This window comes from Vipera berus, assembly GCF_964194415.1.
Source record: "Vipera berus genome assembly, chromosome: 1".
NCBI classification, from domain to species: Eukaryota; Metazoa; Chordata; class Lepidosauria; order Squamata; family Viperidae; genus Vipera; species Vipera berus.
The window spans coordinates 226,595,669-226,618,567 of record NC_138202.1 but is presented as its reverse complement, the minus strand read 5'-3'; the positions used below and the strand labels follow the sequence as shown (position 1 = coordinate 226,618,567).

Below are 22,899 nucleotides of genomic sequence, written 5' to 3'. Positions count from 1 at the left end.
TAGTAAGTGACATGAAAAGCTAATGTGGTAAACAGGAGAGGTTTTTAGTTTTCCGCTGGGCTGTTTACACTTTCTGTGGCAGCTTTTCTATAGAGATAGTGTCACTTCATTATTCAGGCAGTTACTGATTATTTTTTAGAAAAGGCTTTTTCATATTAAAAAAAATGAAATGAGGAAAATTGGAAATGCCATTAACGCTTTGACAAAATTGTCAGATAAAAAAATTAGAATTATTAGCAGAAGGGGGTCATCCACAATTTTCTTATTGAGAGATAAGTTTATTACAGTTTTTTTTAAAGTTCTTATCTTTTCAGTGCAAATGACTGAAAAGAAGCATATGATTAATGATTACTAAGAACGGAAAGACCATGGAGGAGAAAAACTCAAACAACTCTGATTATAAATAGACTGAAATTAAAATGGGCTCCTACAGCACTTCATTATTCATTGTAGCTCTGATAAACCCCTACTAACACTATATGCTAATACATACAGGAAGAACCAATTTGCGAAAAGACATCTTTATTTTTTAAAGTTATAAATATTATTATTTCCCACATAATATTTTAATAGATTCATTTGATCTCCACTTACCTGCTAGCTGGAGAAGCAAAGATGTGTCTTATGGTTTTCCTTAAGGTCATACATCAATGTGTTTGTTTAAGAAAATACGGCTGTGTGTGTAGGAAATAGAAATTTTGGCAGAACTGATATAAAGTCATTCATTAGATAGTTTTCCAATTTTCCCCTTTTTCAGTGATTATTTTTTTTAAAAGGCAATGTTCCTCCTAAAGGACATAGGAACATCTTAGGTTCTATTCATTGAGCAGGACTTCCCCTCCTTTTTCTTCCCCATTGTTTCTTTCCCTGTGCAGGAACAAATATTTCTGACTTCCAGATTATTTTTGGATGTCTTATACAATTTTGTTGTGAGAGGAGGAAGAAGTCATAGAGAAGGAACTTGAATTGTGCGATATCTTGAGTTGAATTTGACATCCTAAATATGTTCCTCTTGCATTTACAGAAGAGGTAACAAAAGCATTTGCTTGCTTTACCAGTTATAGCCCCGTCTGGTGCTGTAACCCTGGTGACAGTACTTCGTGCCTTAATCAGCATGAGGCTGGACAACTATAGTGCCCTCCATCAGGCTGCCTTTGGAGACAACTGGGAAGCTGTAGCTGATGTAAAAATGCAGCAGGCAAATTATGATGAGACAACCATGCCAGTGTAGAATAACACCTAATAGCATCTAGATTTGTTGCAGTGTCCAATTCAAAGTGTTTTGAACCTGTAAAGCTCTATATTGCACATTTCTGGAATACCTCAGAATACACCTTGCCAGAACTGAGTTGGTTGGTGTGGTCATTGAGACAATTGTTGAAGGTCTCCCTGTCCCCCTGCCACAAAGTAAACAGTGTGTGGATGTGAAGAGTGTGGAAGAGGAGGAGTTGAGGTTTCTCTTTTAGGCTATCAAGCCATTGGATCCTTCTGACTATCCTTCTAAGTTCATCAGAGTGTACTATTCTGAAGTCTAATATTGAAATATGACTACAGTTTCTCCTCCCCATGCTCTCTGAAAATCCAGAATAGTATGTTTATTGCCTCTCAGGCTCCCAATTATCTTTACTTCCTCAACCATTTTCTCCAAATTGGTGAGGATTAGATTCAGGGTAGCAGTCTTGAGGACACATCAGGTAATATTTGAGTGGATTTTAGATTACTGGACTAGACTAAAAAAATAATTCAAAGAATATGCTGCTGATTCTGCTGCATTTTGTGATATGTCTTCATAGTGTAGTATATTTAATTACATTTGTGTGCTTTTAATTTCTTAGTTCTTATATTACATTTGTAAGTTTTCCGGAGACAATAGTGTTCACTGTTCTAATATTTAAGTTTCCCCAAAAAAGCTTGCTGTAATTCATCAAAAGTATTGATTTGGAATAGATTAGTGCATGTATTGCTCATCAGCCACATGAGGTATTTAATTATTTACTTATTAAACATTGTACTTTAAGGGGAAATAAATTATAATGCAGTTTGTGAAAATGTATATCTTCTGCCTGTGTAGTAAACCTGATGTAAATGAGTATAGTGTCCTGATTTATTCAGTGCAACAACCTGGAAACAACCCATATAGATCTAATATTACCTCAATACAAAATGAGACTTTATAGTGTTAGAAAGCACTCTGGGACCACCCCAGTACTGAGTGTGCATACCATTTGATTAATGCCATCAAGACATTTTACACGCAAGGATTTTAACAGCTTTAATATTTCCCTAAAAAAATTGTTGTTAAAATTTAAAATTTAATAGTGGATTTAAATGCCTCTTGTTTGAAAGATACATTTATTAAATTAAAAAAAAATCCCTGGTTTTAATCTTTAGACTGGAAATATAAGTGACAAGTTGAGTATCATTCTTTAAATGGCTTTCAAGGAAATTTAGATTTTAGAAGAGTTGTCTTCTGTCTTTTTAGTAATATATTGCTTTTAATTTTATTACTTTGATCCTGTACAGCTCCATACTGCAGTTTAAATCATATTGTGAAGAATGGTGGAATTGTAAATAAGACCAAGGACACAGTTGGCAGCATAATTCGCTACTATTGTAAATCTGGATACAGGATAATTGGTCATAGCAATGCAACTTGCAGACATCACCCAAATGGCATGTATCAGTGGGATTCTCCTCCACCGCTTTGCCAAGGTAAGACTTAACTCTGTGTGTGTGTGTGTGTGTGTGTGTGAGAGAGAGAGAGAGAGAGAGAGAGAGAGACAGACAGACAGACAGACAGACAGACAGACAGACAGACAGAGACAGAGAGATTTTGGCATTTAGGAGCCAACTAATTTCAGATCCTGTTGTTCCAAGTTCATTATGTATTGTACCATTTGAGTTTCTAAGCCAACAAAACAGAAAGGTTTATCTAGGGCATGCTACAAAAAGTATTCAGTTAATATGGCAACTTAAGCACTGAAGAAGAAAAAGGGTTGCTTTATCAAATGTTCAAGCCATTATATCATTTCATCAGCAATTCTAATCTTGAAATTTCTGCTTATAATATAAGAATGAAAAATTTGCTTCCAAACTGTGCCAACAAATATGATTTCATGAGAACTGAGATTCTGTGGCAGCAGCAACTGATGAGAAAAATGGGTCAGGAATTCCAAAAAAAACCTCCAGGCACTAAAAGTTCAAGTCCAATGAGGAAAAACAATGGATACAGTGGAAGGAACCAAAGTGGTTGTACTAAAGGATTTAATGAAGTTCTGAAAACTGAGGGAACTTATATTGGGTGGCCTGACCAAACATTTCTTCAATATCTTTGAGAAATACTAAAGTGAAGTGTCAACTGACTGCAGAAGGGCCAATATTCCCCCTATCTTCAAAAGGGAGAAAATAGGACCTATGTAACTCCAAACTTACAAAAGTCTGTAAAGTGAGTATTGTGTACACAACTTGAAAAAGTGATTCTTGTTGGACTACTTCATTTCAGAAAACTTACTAAATAGATAGTAGTCCTTGAGTTATGGCCATTTATTCAGTGACTGTTTAAAGTTACAATTGTGCTGAATGAAGAGATTATAAATGCTCTTTGAAATTAGTCATTGAGGACTTCCGGTTTTGCGTTATAGTGACCGGTTGCAGGCTTGTGGATTCTTCGCATCCCCGTGGCTAATTTTGCCCTCCCAGGGGACCATAAATGGGTCTAAATCGCCCCGGAGAGGTGACCAAGAAAGAAGGGTGCTCCACAGATTCTGGAATGGCAGCAGCCATTCCATTCAACTTGGGCAAAGCCTTCTAACTCGACAGGAGAAAGGCTGGCCGTATTGCATCGACCAGCCCAAGCTACTTGCAACTGAAGTCCAAAAGCACTAACCAGTATAACTGTGAACAGTGTGCTTGAAACTGGGTGAGGAATTCAATCTACTCTTTTCTATTTTACATTTAATTTCCTGGAAAAGATCCCCAAGAAGGAAAATACCTCCAAAAGGGAAGGAGGGGGATTTCCTCCCCACCCTTATACTAATGGAAGCAGCGAATTAATCTTTTTATGGAGGATCAAAATATACGAAAATGAAATAAATATAAAACCTGAAACTTAAAACTTGAATCTGGATAAATCTAAAATTGTTTTAATGGTTAAGACTCACATTTCAAAGATAATTGTTTATTTCGGAAATTGAAAAACAAATAGTTGCTGATACCTAGTGGCAGATGAAGACTATGACAGCTATGACTTTAATATAAGACTTGGCAAAATCTGGGAAAAGCTAATCTGTGTCTGTGACCTTCAAAGTTTAAACAACAAAGAACAGCTTTGATAAAAAGAAAGAAAATAATCTGGGTTGTAGACAAAGAGATCATTATAAATTTCAGGGAAAAAAAAACTTTTTTGAATTATTTGGATTACAAATATCTATCTAATTGGGACTCTAAAGCTATTTACAGAGAAAAGAAAGGAAGAGGAAAACTCAAATTCTTGGCTTTCATGGATAAGAGACATGTAGAAAGAACATATCAAAAAAACATAAATACATCACAGGAGGAGATATATAGTATACTGCAACTAATTCAAACAACAATGACAAACAAACAACTTCCCATCATCCTGTGCGCTCCCACAGGGAGGGCCTTCTCAGGGTACTGCCGGTTAAGGAATGCCGGCGGGTTATTCCCAGGGGAAGGGCGTTCTCTGTGGGTATGCCGGCCCTATGGAACCAACTTCCCACGGAACTCAGGACTGCCCCCGACCTTCGCTCATTTCGCCGGGACTTGAAAACCTGGTTCTTCGAGCTGTTTGGCCCAGACTGAGGGGTTTTAACTAATTTAATTTAATTGGGTTTTAGTTTAACTTCAGGGACTGTAATTTAATCATAGTTTTTAACTGCTTTTAATTTTTGTATGCTATGTATTTTAATTCTCCCTGTAAACTGCCCTGAGTCCTACGGGAATAGGACGGTATATAAATTTAAATAATAAATAAATAATAATAAACCACAAAGAAATCCAAAACAACTTTGAAAATATAAATCAATCTATTTCCAAGTTAATACCTTTAACTTCAATGAAGCAGAAGTAGATGTTTTTCTGGAACTCCCTAGCTTTCTCCATGATCCAGCGTATGTTGGCAATTTGATCTCTAGTTCCTCTGCCTCTTCGAAATCCTGCCTGTACTTCTGGTAGTTCTCGATCCACATACTGCTGAAGTCTAGCTTGTAGGATTTTAAGCATGACTTTACTAGCATGAGAAATGAGTGCAATGGTGCGATAGTTTGAACATTCTTTGGCACTGCCTTTCTTTGGAATTGGAATGTAAACTGATCTTTTCCAATCCTGTGGCCACTGTTGAGTTTTCCAAATTTGCTGGCAAATTGAGTGTAGCACTTTTACTGCATTGTCTTTTAAGATTTTGAATAGCTCAGCTGGAATACTGTCACTTCCACTAGCTTTGTTGTTGCTCAGTTTTTCTAAGGCCCACTTCACTTCACATTCTAGGATGTCTGGCTTGAGGTCAGTGACCACCTCATTGTGATTATCAGGGACGTTAAGCTCATTCTTGTATAGTTCTTCTGTGTAATTTTGCCACCTCTTCTTAATCTCTTCTGCCTCTGTTAGGTCCCTGCCATTTTGGTCCTTTATCATGCCCATTTTTGCATTAAACGTTCCCTTCATTTCTCCAATTTTCTTGAAAAGATCTCTGGTCCTCCCTATTCTATTGTTTTCTTCTATTTCTTTGCACTGTTCATTTAAGAAGGCATTCTTATCTCTTCTAGCTATTCTCTGAAATTCTGCATTCAATTGGGCGTATCTTTCTTTTTCTCCCTTGCCTTTCGCTTCCCTCCTTTCCTCAGCTATTTGCAAAGCTTCCTCAGACAGCCATTTTGCTTTCTTGCATTTCTTTTTCTTTGGGATGGTTTTGGTTGCTACCTGTTGTACAATGTCGCGAACCTCTGTCCATAGTTCTTCAGGCACTCTGTCTATCAGATCTAATTCCTTAAATCTATTTGTCACCTCTACTGTATATTCAACAGGGATATGATTTAATTCATACATGAGTGGCCTAGTGCTTTTCCCTACTTTCTTCAGTTTAAGCCTAAACTTTGCAAGGAGAAGCTCATGGTCTGAGCCACAGTCAGCTCCTGGTCTTGTTTTTACTGACTGTATAGAGCTTCTCCATCTTTGGCTGCAGAGCATATAGTCAATCTGATTTCTGTGTTGACCATCTGGTGATGTCCATGTGTAGAGCCGTCTCTTGGGTTGTTGGAAAAGAGTGTTTGCTATGACCATCATATTCTCTTGACAAAATTCTGTCAGCCTGTGCCCTGCTTCATTTTGTACTCCAAGGCCAAACTTGCCTGTTATTCCAGTTATATTTTGGCTTCCTACTTTAGCATTCCAATCCCCCATGATGATAAGAACATCATTTTTTGGTGTTAGTTCTATAAGGTGCTGTAGTGCTTCATAGAACTGGTCAATTTCATCCTCTTCAGCACTGGTGGTTGGGGCATAGACTTGGACTACTGTGATATTGAATGGTTTGCCTTGGATTCAAACTGAGATCATTCTGTCATTTTGAGGATTGTATCCCAGTATTGCTTTTCCTACTCTTTTATTGACTATGAAGGCTACTCCATTTCTTCTGAAGGATTCTTGCCCACAGTAGTATACCTGATGGTCATCTGAATTAAATTCACCCATTCCTGTCCATTTTAGTTCGCTGATACCTAAGATGTCAATGTTCAGTCTTGTCATCTCTTGTTTGACCACGTCCAGCTTTCCTTGATTCATGGATCTTACATTCCAGGTTCCTATGGAGAAAAAATCTTTACAGCATTGGACTTTCCTTTCACCACCAGACACATCCACAGCTGAGCGTCCTTTCGGCTTTGGCCCAGTCGCTTCATTCTTTCTGGCGCTACTAGTACTAGCCCTCTGCTCTTCCCCAGTAGCATATTGGACGCCTTCCGACCTGAGGGGCTCATCTTCCAGCGTCATATTGTTTTGCCTTTTGGTACTGTCCATAGGGTTTTCATGGCAAAGATACTGGAGTGGGTTGCCATTTCCTTCTCCAGTGGATCACGTTTTGTCAGAACTCTCTGCTATGACCTGTCCGTCTTGGGTGGCCCTGCACGGCATAGCTCATAGCTTCATTGAATTACGCAAGCCCCTTCGCCACGACAAGGCAGTAATCCATGAAGCCTTTGATTGTGTGGATCACAACAAACTGTGGCAAGTTCTTAAAGAGATGGGAGTACCAGACCATCTTATTTGTCTCTTGAGAAACCTATATGCGGGTCAAGAAGCAACAGTGAGAACTGGACACGGAACCACTGATTGGTTCAAAATTGGGAAAGGAGTCCGGCAAGGCTGTATACTGTCGCCCTGCCTATTTAACTTATATGCAGAGCACATCATGAGAAAGGCAGGGCTAGATGAATCAAAAGTTGGAATTAAGATTGCCGGAAGAAATATCAACAACCTAAGATACGCAGATGATACCACTCTAATGGCAGAAAGTGAAGAAGAACTAAAGAGCCTCTTGTTGCAGGTGAAGAAGGAGAGTGCAAAACTTGGGTTGAAACTTAACATTAAGAAAACCAAGATCATGGCATCTGGCCCTCTCAATTCCTGGCAAATAGATGGGGAAGAAATGGAGGTAGTGACAGATTTTATTTTCCTGGGCTCCAAGATCACTGCAGACGGGGACTGTAGCCAAGAAATTAAAAGACGCTTGCTCCTTGGGAGGAAAGCCATGGCAAATCTAGACAGCACACTAAAAAGCAGAGACATCACCCTGTCAACAAAAGTGCGTATAGTCAAGGCTATGGTCTTCCCAGCTGCAATGTATGGCAGTGAAAGTTGGACCATAAGAAAGGCTGAGCGCCAAAGAATTGAGGCCTTTGAACTGTGGTGCTGGAGAAGACTCCTGTGAGTCCCTTGGACTGCAAGGCGATCAAACCGGTCAGTCCTAGAGGAGATCAATCCTGACTGCTCTTTAGAAGGCCAGATTCTGAAGCTAAAACTCAAGTACTTTGGCCACCTAATGAGAAGGAAGGACTCACTGGAGAAGAGCCTAATGCTGGGAAAGATCGAGGGCAATAGAAGAAGGGGACGACAGAGAATGAGGTGGCTGGATGGAGTCACTGAAGCAGTAGGCGCGAGCTTAAATGGACTCCAGAAGATGGTAGAGGACAGGAAGGCCTGGAGGAATGTTGTCCATAGGGTCGCGATGGGTCGGACACGACTTCGCAGCTAACAACAACAACAACCTTTAACTTCAGGGACTGTAATTTAATCATAGTTTTTAACTGCTTTTAATTTTTGTATGCTATGTATTTTAATTATCCCTGTAAACTGCCCTGAGTCCTACGGGAATAGGGCGGTATATAAATTTAAATAATAAATAAATAATAATAAACCACAAAGAAATCCAAAACAACTTTGAAAATATAAATCAATCTATTTCCAAGTTAATTCTACAACAAAAATATTCCCAGAAAACAACAGAGAAGGAGCAGATAAATGGATATAGAATTCAGAATAGAGACTTAAAGATGGAACTTAACAAAACAAGGAAGCATTATTCAATCCTAGTGGGGAAAAATCCACAAGAATTGGGAAAAAAAACAACTTATCCCTTAAGACAACAAAATAAATCTGAGGACAAGAAAACAAATTGGATAAAAAGGACTGTAGAGATGTCAGGAACACTGGAGAGAAAGGAAATGATAAAAGAAGTGGAGAGAAAGAAAAATAAAAAGATTTTCAACAAACATGGAAAGGCAGAAGTCCCATACAAAGACCTTCTCCAGATTTACCTTTTATATCTAGAGCAACATTTACAAATATACAGAAAAACTTTTTGATTCAGCAAAATACATTGATTAAGTAAGACACTGGACAAAAGAAAAAGACTAAAGTGGAAACCAAGAAAATAGATGATGGGACTTACCAGAGAGAATACTTAAAAAAGAATCATTTGTTTTAATATGGTTAAAGAAATAGAAAAGTTTTGGAATATATATGTCACTCTAAGAGGGATGAATTCTCTAAATATAATATAGTATGCTTTTTTCCCTTTTTTGTTCTCTTTTGTTCTCTTTTCTCTTTATGAGTAATATAAAAAAGTTGAAATGACTTAGATCAGACATGTCAAACAGCTGGCTCAGGGGCCAGATGCGTCACACCGAAACCGCGCCCACTCCATTGCCGGCAATGGGGAAAAAGTGGTGATATGTCACACGATGTCACGTGATGTCACAAGTTTGACATGCCTGACTTAGATAAAGGAAATGTTTTAGATATTTAAATGTGATTGAATTTAAGAAATTTATAATGGATAAAAATGTTTTGAATAAGAGGTAAAGGACTAGATGACTAGATGTATTAAATGGAATGTTTAAAGATTAAACATATTTTTAATTGTGGTTAAAAAGAATAAGAAAATTAGGAAATAAATACCTATTAGCTTAGGAGGGATATATATTTTAAGTAGTATGTTATTTTTTATGCTTCTTTACTCTTGCTTTTCTTCTTTTTTCTACTGTTTTATCTATTCCTTAAGAAATGTAAAAGTGTGAGATGGTTCATATGGAAAAACAGAGTTAAATTCTTAAATGTAATTAATTTTTGAGAAAATTATTTGGTGGGAGAAACAAATTAAAATAAGGACTGTAACACGATCTATGATAAGGCAATCAGAATGATTGGATAGAAAAGAAATATTATATTGATATGATTGTTATTTTTAGGACTATTGGGAAAAATATTTATTTAATTGTTCTCTATCAAAACAATAAGAATTGTATTAACTCAATGTTTGCAAAAGAGGATATTTTGGGAAAAGAGGAAATCAACTAAAACTATTATTATGGAGTATAGAAATTAATTGTTAGTGATTGTTTTACAAATATAAGCCAGACAACACACTGTTCACCAATTATTAAGTGGTTTATGGTTTTTTTTTAAAAAAAATCAATAAAATATATTACAAAAAAAACAAAAACAAAATTAGAGTCATTGCATTGCCACTGCAGTCACATTGGCAAAATTTGGCTGCTTGGCAGCCAGCTCACACTTATGACCAGTAGCAGCACTCCATGCTCATGTGATTATAATTGCCAATGTTCTCTGCTGGCTTCCCCCAAGCAAAGTCACTGGGAATTCATCAGAGAAGTCACAAGTTATTCAGGTAAGTTTCTCCTCCCCCTTCCACAACTTCATTCACATGTACCATTTACCACTTTCCCCTTCACTCACTTACAATCACCAGTGCCCTGGGCCTTCCTGCACTTGCACACATGAAACATACCTAATTTTCATACCTGTATTTAAAGTACAGATCCTCACAGAATAATTTTGTTCCCAGCATTTTTAGGAAACAACATTGTTCTGTCCTAGAATACTAACCAGTCTCTTGAAACGGATCAGCATAGACTTGTTTTAGTTTATTTTCTATACTTTTGTGGATTTTTCCCCAGAGCAATTTCATTATGTATGAGGTTGTAGTATTGATTCTTCTGGTATAACCTGTAATTAAACACTACGATTGTACCATAAACAGTGATTGGAATCTGATGTGCCTCTGTTCATTATTACAGAAAATTGTGCAGTTCCTTTCTCTGCCTATTTTATAACAGTTTGAATTTTCATAGATACACATCTCTAGTTGCTTGGGTTAAGCTGGTTAGATTGAAAGCATTTTTTAATACAAAAATTTTTATCTGGTCAAGTGACAGCTAATAATCCTTTTACTGTTGCACAAAAGATTTACTCTCTTCCAAGGTATTATAATTTATTATTACTGCTGTTACTTTTAGTGATTACAAACAGTGGAAACTGTAGAGCTGACAGTGCATTCAGAATAATTATATCCGAAGAAAATAACAATGGTTATTCAATCTATATTTAAGAAGTTATTTGTTTTAATGTTTTCAAGTAATTGGATATAGAATAATTCTTAGTGCTAATCTACTAAAATCAGTAGACTTAAATTACTCATGACTAAATAACGTTTAACTGATTTTAATGAGACTAAGTCTGGTTCTAAACCATTAAGAAGAAATGTATAGTGTTATACACACAGATTATAGAACAAATACACCAAAGTTTGTAAAAATGGTAAAATAGTAATATTTTTAAATAATTCATGTAAGTACCATTGTCTAATTGGCTACATTACGTCATAATATATGGAAATGTTTCAAAGTGCAATAATAGTATAGGCAATCCTTATTTAGTGACTGCCTCATTTAGTGACCATTTGCAATTACAATGTAACAATGGTGTTATGTGCACAGTCCCCTTGCTGAACTGTGTATATAACACCATGAGATATTCTATGCATTTTATTCTAAATGGTTTGATAATGAAAAAAATAAGGTTACAACCAATTCTCACATATATGACCCTCACAAATGAAAGCTTATGGAAAGCTTAAGATAATAAACACAGTCACAGTTTTACATAGTGATCACTTAACCAAGCTACTGCTCCCAATTATGGTGGCTAAATGAGGACCACCTGTAGTAGAGGAAAGGGCACAGCTACGTCAGAAATGGTTTCTAAGTTTTATATATGTAATTTTTAAACAAGGAGAATGTCAAGCAGGGAAATCAGGAGATTCAGGCAGTTCAAATGAGTATAAAAAATTAATACAAGCTTAAGCTGTTTATAAGAATCTGACCAATTCATGGTCAAGGGAAATGGGCGGGAGATAAGAAAGGCATTCAAGGTGTGCTGGACTTAGATCTCTTGAGGGCATGCAGGGATTTGTGACACTGACATGTTTGATCCCTCCCTGGGGCTCAGCCTGGTCATCGCCAGAGAATATCATTGTATCATGTACTCATAAATCAAGTATATGGGAAAAACTACTTAAAATATATTTAAAAATAAGTCAAGGAAGTCAAGATTGGTTGATGCATTCATATTAATGTAATAGAAGCAATAAACCAGAATACAGGATGAAAAACTATGGAATATGGAGTAGGAAATTTGTATTAGTTGTGGTAACAGTACCTCTTTTCAAAATATCCTTGTTGTTATATCAGCTTTTGCATAACTACTAAATGTATTTTTTTAGCAGCAACATGATGCACGCAACACATATATTGGGATTTTTTATCTACAGAAGTAGAGAATAATACTTAAGATAACCATCTGAGTCAAGATGTTTTTTCCCCTTAATCCTCCTTTTCAGCTGTATCCTGTGGTATTCCAGACTCTCCGGGAAATGGTTCAGTTTGGGGTAATGAATTTATTTTGGGCAGCAGAGTGATATATGAATGTAATGAAGGCTTCAAGCTAGAATCTAGTCAACAAGCAACAGCAGTATGTCAAGAAGATGGATTGTGGAGTAATAAAGGAAGACCACCTGTCTGTAAACGTAAGTACTATATATATACCTATATACCTCAGAAAACATATATATATATATATATATATATATATATATATATATATATATATATATATATATATGTAATTTTTTTGGATTGCTAACAAAGAATTAAAATTTACACAAATATGAGCTGTCACTACTGTGACTACTGCCTGTGGATGGCCTTGGGTTACACTGAAACAGGAAATAAGATTTGTCCCATGTTTGGGGCCTAGCAAGGTAATCTAATCTTGTTTTAAATACCCTGTAAACCGCCCTGAGTCCTTCGGGAAAGGGCGGTATATAAATCTAATAAAATAAATAAAAAATAAATAAATAAATACTTAAAAAAACATTTAACATATATATACAAATATATATTTCACAAATAATGAACTGTCGTAAGTTGTGACTATAGCCTGCGGATAGCCTTGGGTTAGGCTGAAACAGGAAAGAAAGGTTTAACTACCAAGGTATTCAAAAGACTTGACAAATACTTAGCACACACACACACACACACACACACACACACACACATACACAAACACATATATAGTGTTGTAGCAGTTTTAGTTTATTTTTCTGACTGTTCACTACAATATTTTAGCCTGCTCTAATGACATAATAATAATAATAATAATAATAATAATAATAATAATAATAATAATAATAATAATAATAATAATAATAATAATAATAATAATAATAATAAGTTGGAAGGGACCTTGGAGGTCATCTAGTCCAACCCCCTGCTAAGGCAGGAAACCCTATACCATTTCAGACAAATGGCTGTCCAGTCTCTTCTTAAAAACTTCCAGTGTTGGAGTATTCACCACTTCTGGAGGCAGGTTGTTCCACCGATTAATTGTTCTAACTGTCAGGAAATTTCTCCTTAGTTCTAGGTTGCTTCTCTCCTTGACTAGTTTCCATCCATTGCTTCTTGTCCTGCTTTCAGGTGCTTTGGAGAATAGCTTGGCTCCCATTTCTTTGTGGCAGCCCCTGAGATATTGGAACACTGCTATCATGTCACCCCTCACCCTTCTCTTCATTAAACTACACATACCCAATGCCAGCAACCGTTCCCTATATGTTTTAGCCTCCAGTCCCCCAATCATCTTTGTTGCTCTTCTCTGTACTCTTTCTAGAGTCTTGACATCTTTTTTACATGGTGGTGACCAAAACTGGATGCAGTATTTCAGGTGTGGCCTTACCAAGGCATTGTAAAGTGGTATTAGTACTTATTTTATTTTTTTATTTTATTTTAATCCCATTTATATCCCGCCCTTCTCCGAAGACTCAGGGCGGCTTACAATCTAAAGCACAATGTGCTTAGCAATAGCCTTCATTCTATGTATATGCCTGCTTATTAGGGCTTTCGCCCCCCCCCAAGCGACATTATTACAAAGTCAGCTTATTGCCCCCAACAATCTGGGTCCTCATTTTACCTACCTCGGAAGGATGGAAGGGTGAGTCAACCTTGAGCCTGGTGGGATGCAAACCTACACTAATTGCAGGCAGCTGGTGTTACTTAAGGAGGCATTAGCCCACTGCTCCACCAAGGCTCTTCGTGTGACCTTGATTCTATCCCTCTGTTAATGCAGCCTAGCACTGTGTTGGCTTTTTTGGCAGCTGCAGCACACTGCTGGCTCATATTTAAGTGATTGTCCACTAGGACTCTGAGATCCCTCTCACAGTTACTACTATCGAGCAAGGTACCACCTATACTATACCTGTGCATTTGATTTTTCCTGCCTAAATGCAGAACCTTACTTTTTTCACCATTGAATTTCATTTTGTTAGATAGTGCCCAGTGTTCAAGTCTGTCCAGATCCTCCTGCATCTTAAGCCTATCTTCTGGAGTATTGGCTATTCCTGCCAGCTTGGTGTCATCTGCAAATTTGATGAGTTCCCCATCTATCCCCTCATCCAAATCGTTGATGAAGATGTTGAAGAGCACTGGGCCTAGAACAGAGCCCTGGGGCACCCCACTACACACTTCCTTCCATGTAGATGCGGTTCCATTGAGGACCACACACTGAGTACGGCCTGTCAACCAGCTACGAATCCATCTGGTGGTGATGCTATCTAACCCACATTTTTCTATCTTATCAAGTAGTAGGTTGTGATCTACTTTATCAAATGCCTTATTGAAATCCAAGTAAATTATATCTACAGCATTCCTCTGGTCCACTAGTTTTGTCACTTGGTCAAAGAATGCAATAAGATTTGTCTGGCACGATCTGTTTTTGACAAACCCATGTTGGCTTTTAGTGATAACTTTGTTCGCATCAAGGTGTTCGCTGATTTGTTGTTTGATTATCTTTTCCAGAATCTTCCCAGGTATTGAGGTCAGGCTGATAGGTCTGTAGTTTCCTGGATCTGTTTTTTTCCCCTTTTTTGAAGATGGGAACTACATCAGCTCTCTTCCAGTCCTCTGCTAGTTCCCCAGTGCTCCAGGATCTTTGAAAAATATAGTTCAGTGGTTCTGAGATCACGTCTGCCAGTTCCTTTAGAACCTTGGGGTGTAATCCATCTGGTCCTGGTGATTTGAACTTGTCTAGGCTGGACAGGTGCTCACTTACCATTTTCTTGCCTATCTTAACTTGCGTTTCTGTTCTGTTTTTTATGGCACTGGTTTTGGTAGGTTGGACTGTTTTTTCCCTTTGTGTAAAGACAGATGCAAAAAACGAGTTAAATAGTTCTGCTTTCTCCCTGTTGCTTGTCACCTTCTTGCCACTTTCCCCCACTAATGGACTTCCTCTAAAGCAGCCTAGAGTCACTGAATCAGTGAAGTAGATGATATAAAAATTAATAAATAAACAGAACTAAATAAATTCCCATATCTTGTTTAGTATTCCTTTAGTAAAGAATTAATTTATTCACAAGTTAGTAGCAAATTAGCTAGATAATGCATTTCTTATGCCACAATTATCTCTCTTCAGATAATCTTATTTCAGTGATAATCAGTGAATATTTACCCAATGAAATAAAAAAACTTGTGAAAACATCAATTTCATTTTTTCAAAAAAATTGGGATTGCATTTATGATGTTCTTCTTTCCTGTTTACTTGCTTGCATTGATCCTCTTCATGTCCAACTGGAACTTTAGCTTCTGAATTTCCTACACATTGGGAGTCATTAATTTGCTTTGGAAATATTCTTTGGATATGCAGTCGTTAAATGTCAGAATTGGCATCCTAGTAGGATGAACAAGTACGCACTGATGCTTCCCTCTTTGCATTCTGCTCAAATAGATTACAGTGACAAAGCTGATACCACCAATCTTTTTTCCTGCAGTGCTTCTAGAATCCTGATACAGCAGAGGAATCATAGCCATCTATATTTGTACAATCTCTCTCTTTTTTTGTATGTGCAGGTGGTTTACATGCTGTTGATTTTATTGGATGAAGTTGGAAGATTGATATAATAATTATTTTTTTATGCAATCTTTAGGACAAGCTTATTCCCTGATGTCATCAGATATTTCTGTTCTACATATTGTATAAAACATTTCCCCCTTATTTTGTCTTTTAGCAAGACAAATCTTGACAATTTCAGCTGATGATAAAATTGCATCCCCTTCCTTGTTTCCCTGTAGAAACAGATAATTGTCAATCAAATTGTGTACTGTATGCGGAGCGGAGTGGTTATCAGCAAATATACTATAACATCTGCTAACTATTCCTACACCAAAAAAAGAGAAAAGATTACCCAATGAACATCTATGTAGAAACCTGAGTCTCCCCTGTCCTACACGTCTATACCACATCAACTCAGTTTTTATTATGCTTTTATTGCTTATCGTTCTGTAAATCTCTTGAAATTGAATTGGTGTTTTTTTGGAAGCAGATATGTGGCAAAGTAATTATATTTATATATAATTCTATTCCAAAAGAGAAATTAGCTATTGTTTATTGTTTAAGATAGTTTTTACTATCTTAAGTATATTCATTTTCAGAAAACATAGCAGTAAAATGGCATATGGTGTTTCTTGCCTGGAGAAACAGAAAAAAAGTATTGGTTTCTTTTTCCAGGCACTTCCAGTGTGAAAAGAGAGAAAGAGACAGGTTCCTAATAATGAACCATTAATGAAAAGTCACTTTTACAATACACTATGACTTTTATTCAGTGAACTTAATGGGCACAATTTGGGATCTACCTAAGCCATGTAGCAAGAAGGAACGCAACAGAAAAAAGTTTTGTTAAATGTTATTACCCCATAATAATAGACTTAGCTTTTTAACAATCATTTGTCTATGTCCTAGGAGGATAGCAAAGCAAATTTCTAGTGAAATCATTAGAAATTATAGAATGATATATATTTCTAAGATTTTTTTTAAAAAATCAGGATTATTCCAAGTCTGACCATGTATATCAATATAGAAAAGTAATCTCAATCATGATGAAAGCACTATACCAGACATTTCAAACACAAGGCCCGGGGGCCGGATCCGGCCCACGAAGTGGTTTCATGTGGCCCACAAAGCCAACAGTGAGGGAACGGCCCCCACTGCCTTGGCCCTGGCCCAGAGACCCTCCTTCTTCCAGAGACCCTCAGATCTGTCCCACTCCTGCCCAGGCCCCCATAGGCACCCTTGATGCGAACTATGTAGAGCTGGCCATGCCCACCCAGTAGGCAATACACACTCTAGCCACGCCCACCCAGTGGGCCATGCCCACCTAAGCAATACCCACCCAGCCCCCTGAGGGCAACCGCAATGCTGATGCGGCCCTCAATGAAATTGAGTTTGACACCCTTGCACTATACACTTGGTGCACTATACATGAACGTAGACATCAGTTCATAAGAATGTCAGCAGAAATAAATCAGCATAGAAAGAGGAGAGGGGTTTTGTTTCTCTTCATTTACATGAATTTGACTTTCCTGAATCAGCTCTCATGTGTAAAAATAGTGTCAGTGATATATGTGATGTAAAAGAGGAAGGCTGATAGATACCTAGGTAATTTGCTCTAAATATGGCATCTGTACAACAGTTTATATTTTTATTCAAGAATCTAAGCAGTTCTGATAAATCAGAAGAATTTATCACAAAATATTAAAGTATGCCAATGCATACAGAACTTTCTAGTGTCACACGTATCTATGAACAGTGCTTCATATTAATTATTATGCTTTAGTCTTTTTATTCTTCCCTTATTTTTAATTTATCTACCATGCAAAGAGTTTGTGACAGAGAAGGTCACACTAATAACATTGGGCTAGTCACATTTCCCAGATTACCACACCTTACACAGTCGGCGTGAAGATAAAAATATAGAAGAACCATTTTTCCCATTCTGAGCCAGAAAAGTGGGATAAATATAAAATTTAAAAATAGACCCATTACCACTGCAAGATGATTCCTTGTCCAAAAACTTACAATCACTTCAGTATAGTCAAAGGCATGAGATAGGATGAAGTGGCACTCTGTAAATATAATTCGACTGACATATCATCAGCCAAAAAACTCCTGGATTATTCTTGAAGGCTCTGCATCCTTAATAGGCTTTTTTGTTAATGATTGACAGTGAAAACCCCCACAAAAGGAAGTATCTATTGGCATCTGGAAAGCTCAAATACCTGACTTGAAGACTTTTTTTTCCATTTCTTCTCCTGGAGTGGTTAGAAAAAAGAGATTTTTTTTTTATTTTTTGTTTGCAAAAGAGAAGATGATAGGCCACTTGGTTATTTATTTGATGGGTACACTGTCAAAATTAAAATAAAACCTCATTAGTTCATATACCTCAATAGAAATATAGTAAACTATCCACTGTAAACTAATAGAAGAGCAATTTATCAGAAACATCCAAACATTAATTAATCAATGAGATGGTGTCAGTTCATCCTCCACCAAAGGTTCTTCAAAATCCATTTTTATTTCACTCTTTCCTTTTTTTCTCCTTATGATACTTTATCACATTCATAGGTATTTTCTATTTTTAACCATTATATCTTTATTTTATAAGTTTGTTCTCTGTTTCTGAATGCTCTTTTGTTCATCAGCTTCTGTGCCATCATTATGCTTTGTATATCCCCATATTTACAGACATATTAATCTTAATCCCACTTTTCTTCCATGTAAAAATGAAATAGTGATGACATGTGCCCCATTCTATCAGAAAGGAAAGGTTTGATGTTCAACTTGGTACAAAGAACCCTGAATAGATTATATTAAAAAGCATTTTAAGGAACTGTCATGCAGTTTAAAGTTTCATGAGATTAAATGCATTGTTAAAAATTCCACTCATGAGGCAGGAATTTACTTTTTCACTATAGTCCTCACTGGCCGTGATCCTAAACATACTACAATATGCGTCAAAGAACAATACTGCTTCATCACAGCTCATTTTAAATTTTAAAACAAGCAATTAATACACTTTTATTTCTAAAGTATAAAAAAAATGCAAGAATTGTGGATATCTATGATTTTCCATGTCTAAACAGTTTTCCCTCTTAGTAATTTTTTTTAAAGAAACATGATGGGGACTATAATATGCAGCTGAATAATGTTTATAACATGCTCAATTTCACAAGGAAAAATCTACTGGCATCTAGGTAATGATTTCTGTTCTGAGAAATAATTTCAGGAAGAAAATCCTAATGCAGGACGTTTCTTCTTTCGCAGCTCTGAATTGCCCCAGCATTGAAAGTCGGCTTTCAGAACATGTCGTCTGGAGACTGATTTCTGGGTCAGTGAATGAGTTTGGAGCACAAATCATGTTGAGCTGCAGCCCTGGTTATTATTTAGAGGGGCAGAGGCTCATAATGTGTACAGCTAATGGAACATGGAGTGATACTAATGAGAGACCAATGTGTAAGGGTAAGAAATCTCTATTCATAAATTGTTCAGTTCTATTTAAAGATACTTATCACCAATATCTCATGAAGTTACTAATATTTTGTAAATATCTTGCTATAGATAGATGATAGGTAGGTAGGTAGATAGATAGATAGATAGATAGATAGATAGATAGATAGATAGATAGATAGATAGATAGGTGGATGATAGAGATTACATTGTTCAGTAACCTTTAATGAATACAGGTTTTAGAGCTAGAAATGCCTGTATGTAAGTTCAAAGCCCTATTGAGAACCCTGCATGTACAGTACATACATTTATCAACTCCTAACACTTTCTGTGGAAAAAGTTAACAGTTTCTAGCTTCTGAATGTTGTAAGGAGGACAAATGATGATCAATTTTAGTTCATTGAAATAATAGGAAAAGACAAATTTTAGATGTTCCTATCAGGACTTGTTTAGTTCTCAAGCAGAGTGTCTCTATTTTTACGTTTAGTGCAAGCTGCACTAATTTTTTTCTTACATAAAACTTACAAATTGAATAAATACATATATGATTTTATAAATGCCTTTTTAAATAAATGGTTAGTTCAAATTTTGCTATGCTGAATATCATTACAGTGATCTTTAATTCCCTTTTTTTCTAGCTCAGTAAAAAAATGAAAACTTCAAAGTGTTCCAGAGTTGTTTTTTGTTTGTTTGCTTAATGCATTCAGTCCCAAATGTTAATTTATGAGCTTCTTGTCGCTGCCATGCTGTAGTTACATTATTTTCCCTTTTCAGTTATTTCATGTGGAAGTCTTCCCTCTCCACCAAATGGAAATAAGATTGGGACCATGACAATTTATGGAGCCACAGCAATCTTTACCTGTAACACTGGATATACACTTGTTGGGTCTCACGTGAGAGAATGCTTAGCAAATGGACTTTGGAGTGGAACTGAAACACAGTGTCTTGGTAAATACTTATAAAGGGATGAATTATAATATTTGAAAAATGGAACATCTTGGCCAAAGGATATTTTCTCATATTGAACTTTTTTTTTTAGGAAGTGATGTTTCCATTAAAAGTTGGGACTTCTCACCATGTGGACTTTTTTTTTGTTTTTAGCCGTTCAGTTTATAGCAATCAGATCCTTAAGATAAATAAAAGACATTTCTCAAAAATTTTCAAATAATTCATAAATAGCAAGTGACTACTTGGCCACAATACAATTGATGAATGAATAGTATTGATGAGACTTTATGGCTTCAACACCACAAGTTAATGAATTTAATGATCAAGGCAGTTTGCAAACATAATTTAAAAAGTACAATAGATATTAAGGGGCCCAGAATATACAGAAGTATTTATTTATTTACCAATATAGAGGCTCCCCAACTCAAATGACTCTGTATGGATTACATTAACAAGTAAAAACAATTTAAAAGGAAACAGAACATACTGTAAGTGCTCTAGAAGATACATTCTAAACAATACAACAACTTACAGGGCTAAACTACCACTCTGTCCCAAGGCCTGAGAAAAAAAAAATCAAGTTCTCTATAACTTTCTGACTGTCATCAAGGTGGGGTGGGGGGAGAACAAGTTGATATTGTCCCCGAGAGCAGTGCTGTAACAGAGAAGGCAAGCTTCTTTGGTCTGAGTAAATAACAGTGTTTTATCAAGAGACCTGAAGTGTGCCCACTCTCTCAATCTCTCTGGTTATGCAGAGATAATTTAGAGACCTGGAATGCAGCCCAACTCTGTTTCCTCCCATCCAAGTTTAGTCTCCAAACACTGTAGAGATCCATAGAAATGACTTGCAGAAGCGGTGCATAAAAAATATAGAAACAAAAGCAGGCACAAAGACTAGGAAGCAGAGAAAGTGTGAGGCAATCTCAGGCTGGTTCCACCTTAATTCAGTGGAGCATATACTGAAGACAACTAAACCTAAAGCAACAGTTAATCTCATTCTGCAGATTCATAGTGTTAAACAAAAAAATGGGGACATTGAGTCCTGAGTCCTACAATAAGGATATTATGCTCAATAGTGCTGAAAACTACTAAGAGATCCAAGAGCAGTAGGATGGATACACCACTCTCTCCTCCAGAACTCATTGATAAGGGTGACCAATGCTGTCTCCATAGTGTTTCCTGGTCTGAAACCAGATGAAAAGAGATCCACATATCACAGTTCTTCCAATATTCTCTGGATATATTGTCCAACCAGCTTCTCAATCTTTCCCAAAAAGTGAAGTCTGGAGACTAAACGGAAATTGGTCAAGTGAAATTGGGCAAGTTTCTTAAACCTACCATTTTCAGCTACTTGGGGTTATCAGTTTCTATTTTATAATCCCAAAGCATCTACAGCCAATTTTCTGTTTTCTGTTACTAACACTACTGCTCCTATTTCTGTGAAGTAAGACTGGAGATGAATTCATTAAAACTTTGTGAAAGAAAGAAAATGTTTCTATTTTCTCCTGTTACCCCAAATATTGAAAAGAGAGTGTGTGTGTATGTATATGTATATGAATATGTATATACAGTATGTGTGTGTGTGTGTGTGTGTGTTTGTGTGTGTGTGTGTATATTAACCTATTGATTTGTAAGATGATGGAGAGTTTCAACAGATGAAATATAGGCCTCTTGCATGATTAAGTTAGGATTAAAATAGTGATTGCATTATTAGTTAAGAGATAAAATCCAGTGTTATAACTCTCTAGTTCAATTTGGGTTCATTCCTAAAAGAAATTTAGCAGATCCAATTATGAGGCTATAATCCTACTTGTTCTAAATATAGTCTGCTAAATTGGAGGTTGTGGAAAAGACTGAAATGCTGCTGTTAATAAATGGAGGAGGTTTGTGTTCATCTGCTGCCATGCATCTATCTGCTGTATAATTCTCCCCTTTCCTTGAAGGTTTGAAGGAAGGCCTAAAATGCAATAAAACTTCAGCTTTGCTAACATTGGATATTTTTAAAGAACTTCAATTGAGCAGAAAATTATTTTCCAAGCCAATTATTATTGGAAATAGAATTTGAAAGTGAATTAATTTCCCTAATTAATCAGTTGTATTAACCTGCAAAGCAAAATAGCTTTACGGAATCACTTATGATTATTTTTTTTAAGAAGGGGCACCAAGCAAAGATGTTATTTCTTACTTTATCTGGATTTATTATAGATAAATTAGTAGTTTCTATCAAAGGGTACTACACAAAACAAACAAAGCACAGAGAAAAGTGTCTCTGATTATTTTAATCACTGAAGCTGGCATCTTCTAAAATCTGTACATTATAATACAGTTGTTGTGTAGCCGGTTCTTTGCAGGCAATAAGCGAGATGGAATGTTCCAAACAGAAACATGCTTTATTGGAGTCAAGCAGAACAGAACTGAAACAGTGGCTGCTGCGCAGCTACTTATACGGTTGGCCACTAGGCGGTGGCCAATAGGTTTAAAGGAACCAGTTCCCACCCCAAATCTACCAATGATATTCCTGGAGACAACAAGTCTGGCTTAGTCCATAGCTGTTACACAGACACACCACTGAGTAACCGTTAAGCAGCATTTAAACAGACATGTGAATCAGTACAAGCAAAAAACCCCCAATACATTACAATAGTCATTCAGATTCACCAACAAAATTATTTAATGTTAGAATGTCAGTTTAAATCATTTTTAATTTGAACTTCATAAAGTGGTGATATGTCATTGTGATAGGCATATTAT

The 22,899-nt window shown here is 36.4% G+C and overlaps 1 protein-coding gene across 1 annotated transcript in view; it reads left to right on the top strand.

Moving 5' to 3' along the window:
* The window catches only part of CSMD1 (CUB and Sushi multiple domains 1), a gene marked incomplete at its 5' end in the record, with an annotated part of 1,150,904 nt that overhangs the window by 1,067,223 nt on the left and 60,782 nt on the right, over nucleotides 1-22,899 (top strand). Inside the window, 4 exons of the mRNA XM_081335496.1 lie at nucleotides 2,524-2,712; nucleotides 12,212-12,397; nucleotides 19,018-19,212; nucleotides 19,975-20,148. Of these exons, the coding sequence (XP_081191622.1) occupies nucleotides 2,524-2,712; nucleotides 12,212-12,397; nucleotides 19,018-19,212; nucleotides 19,975-20,148 (744 nt within the window). The remainder of the gene's footprint in view (nucleotides 1-2,523; nucleotides 2,713-12,211; nucleotides 12,398-19,017; nucleotides 19,213-19,974; nucleotides 20,149-22,899) is intronic.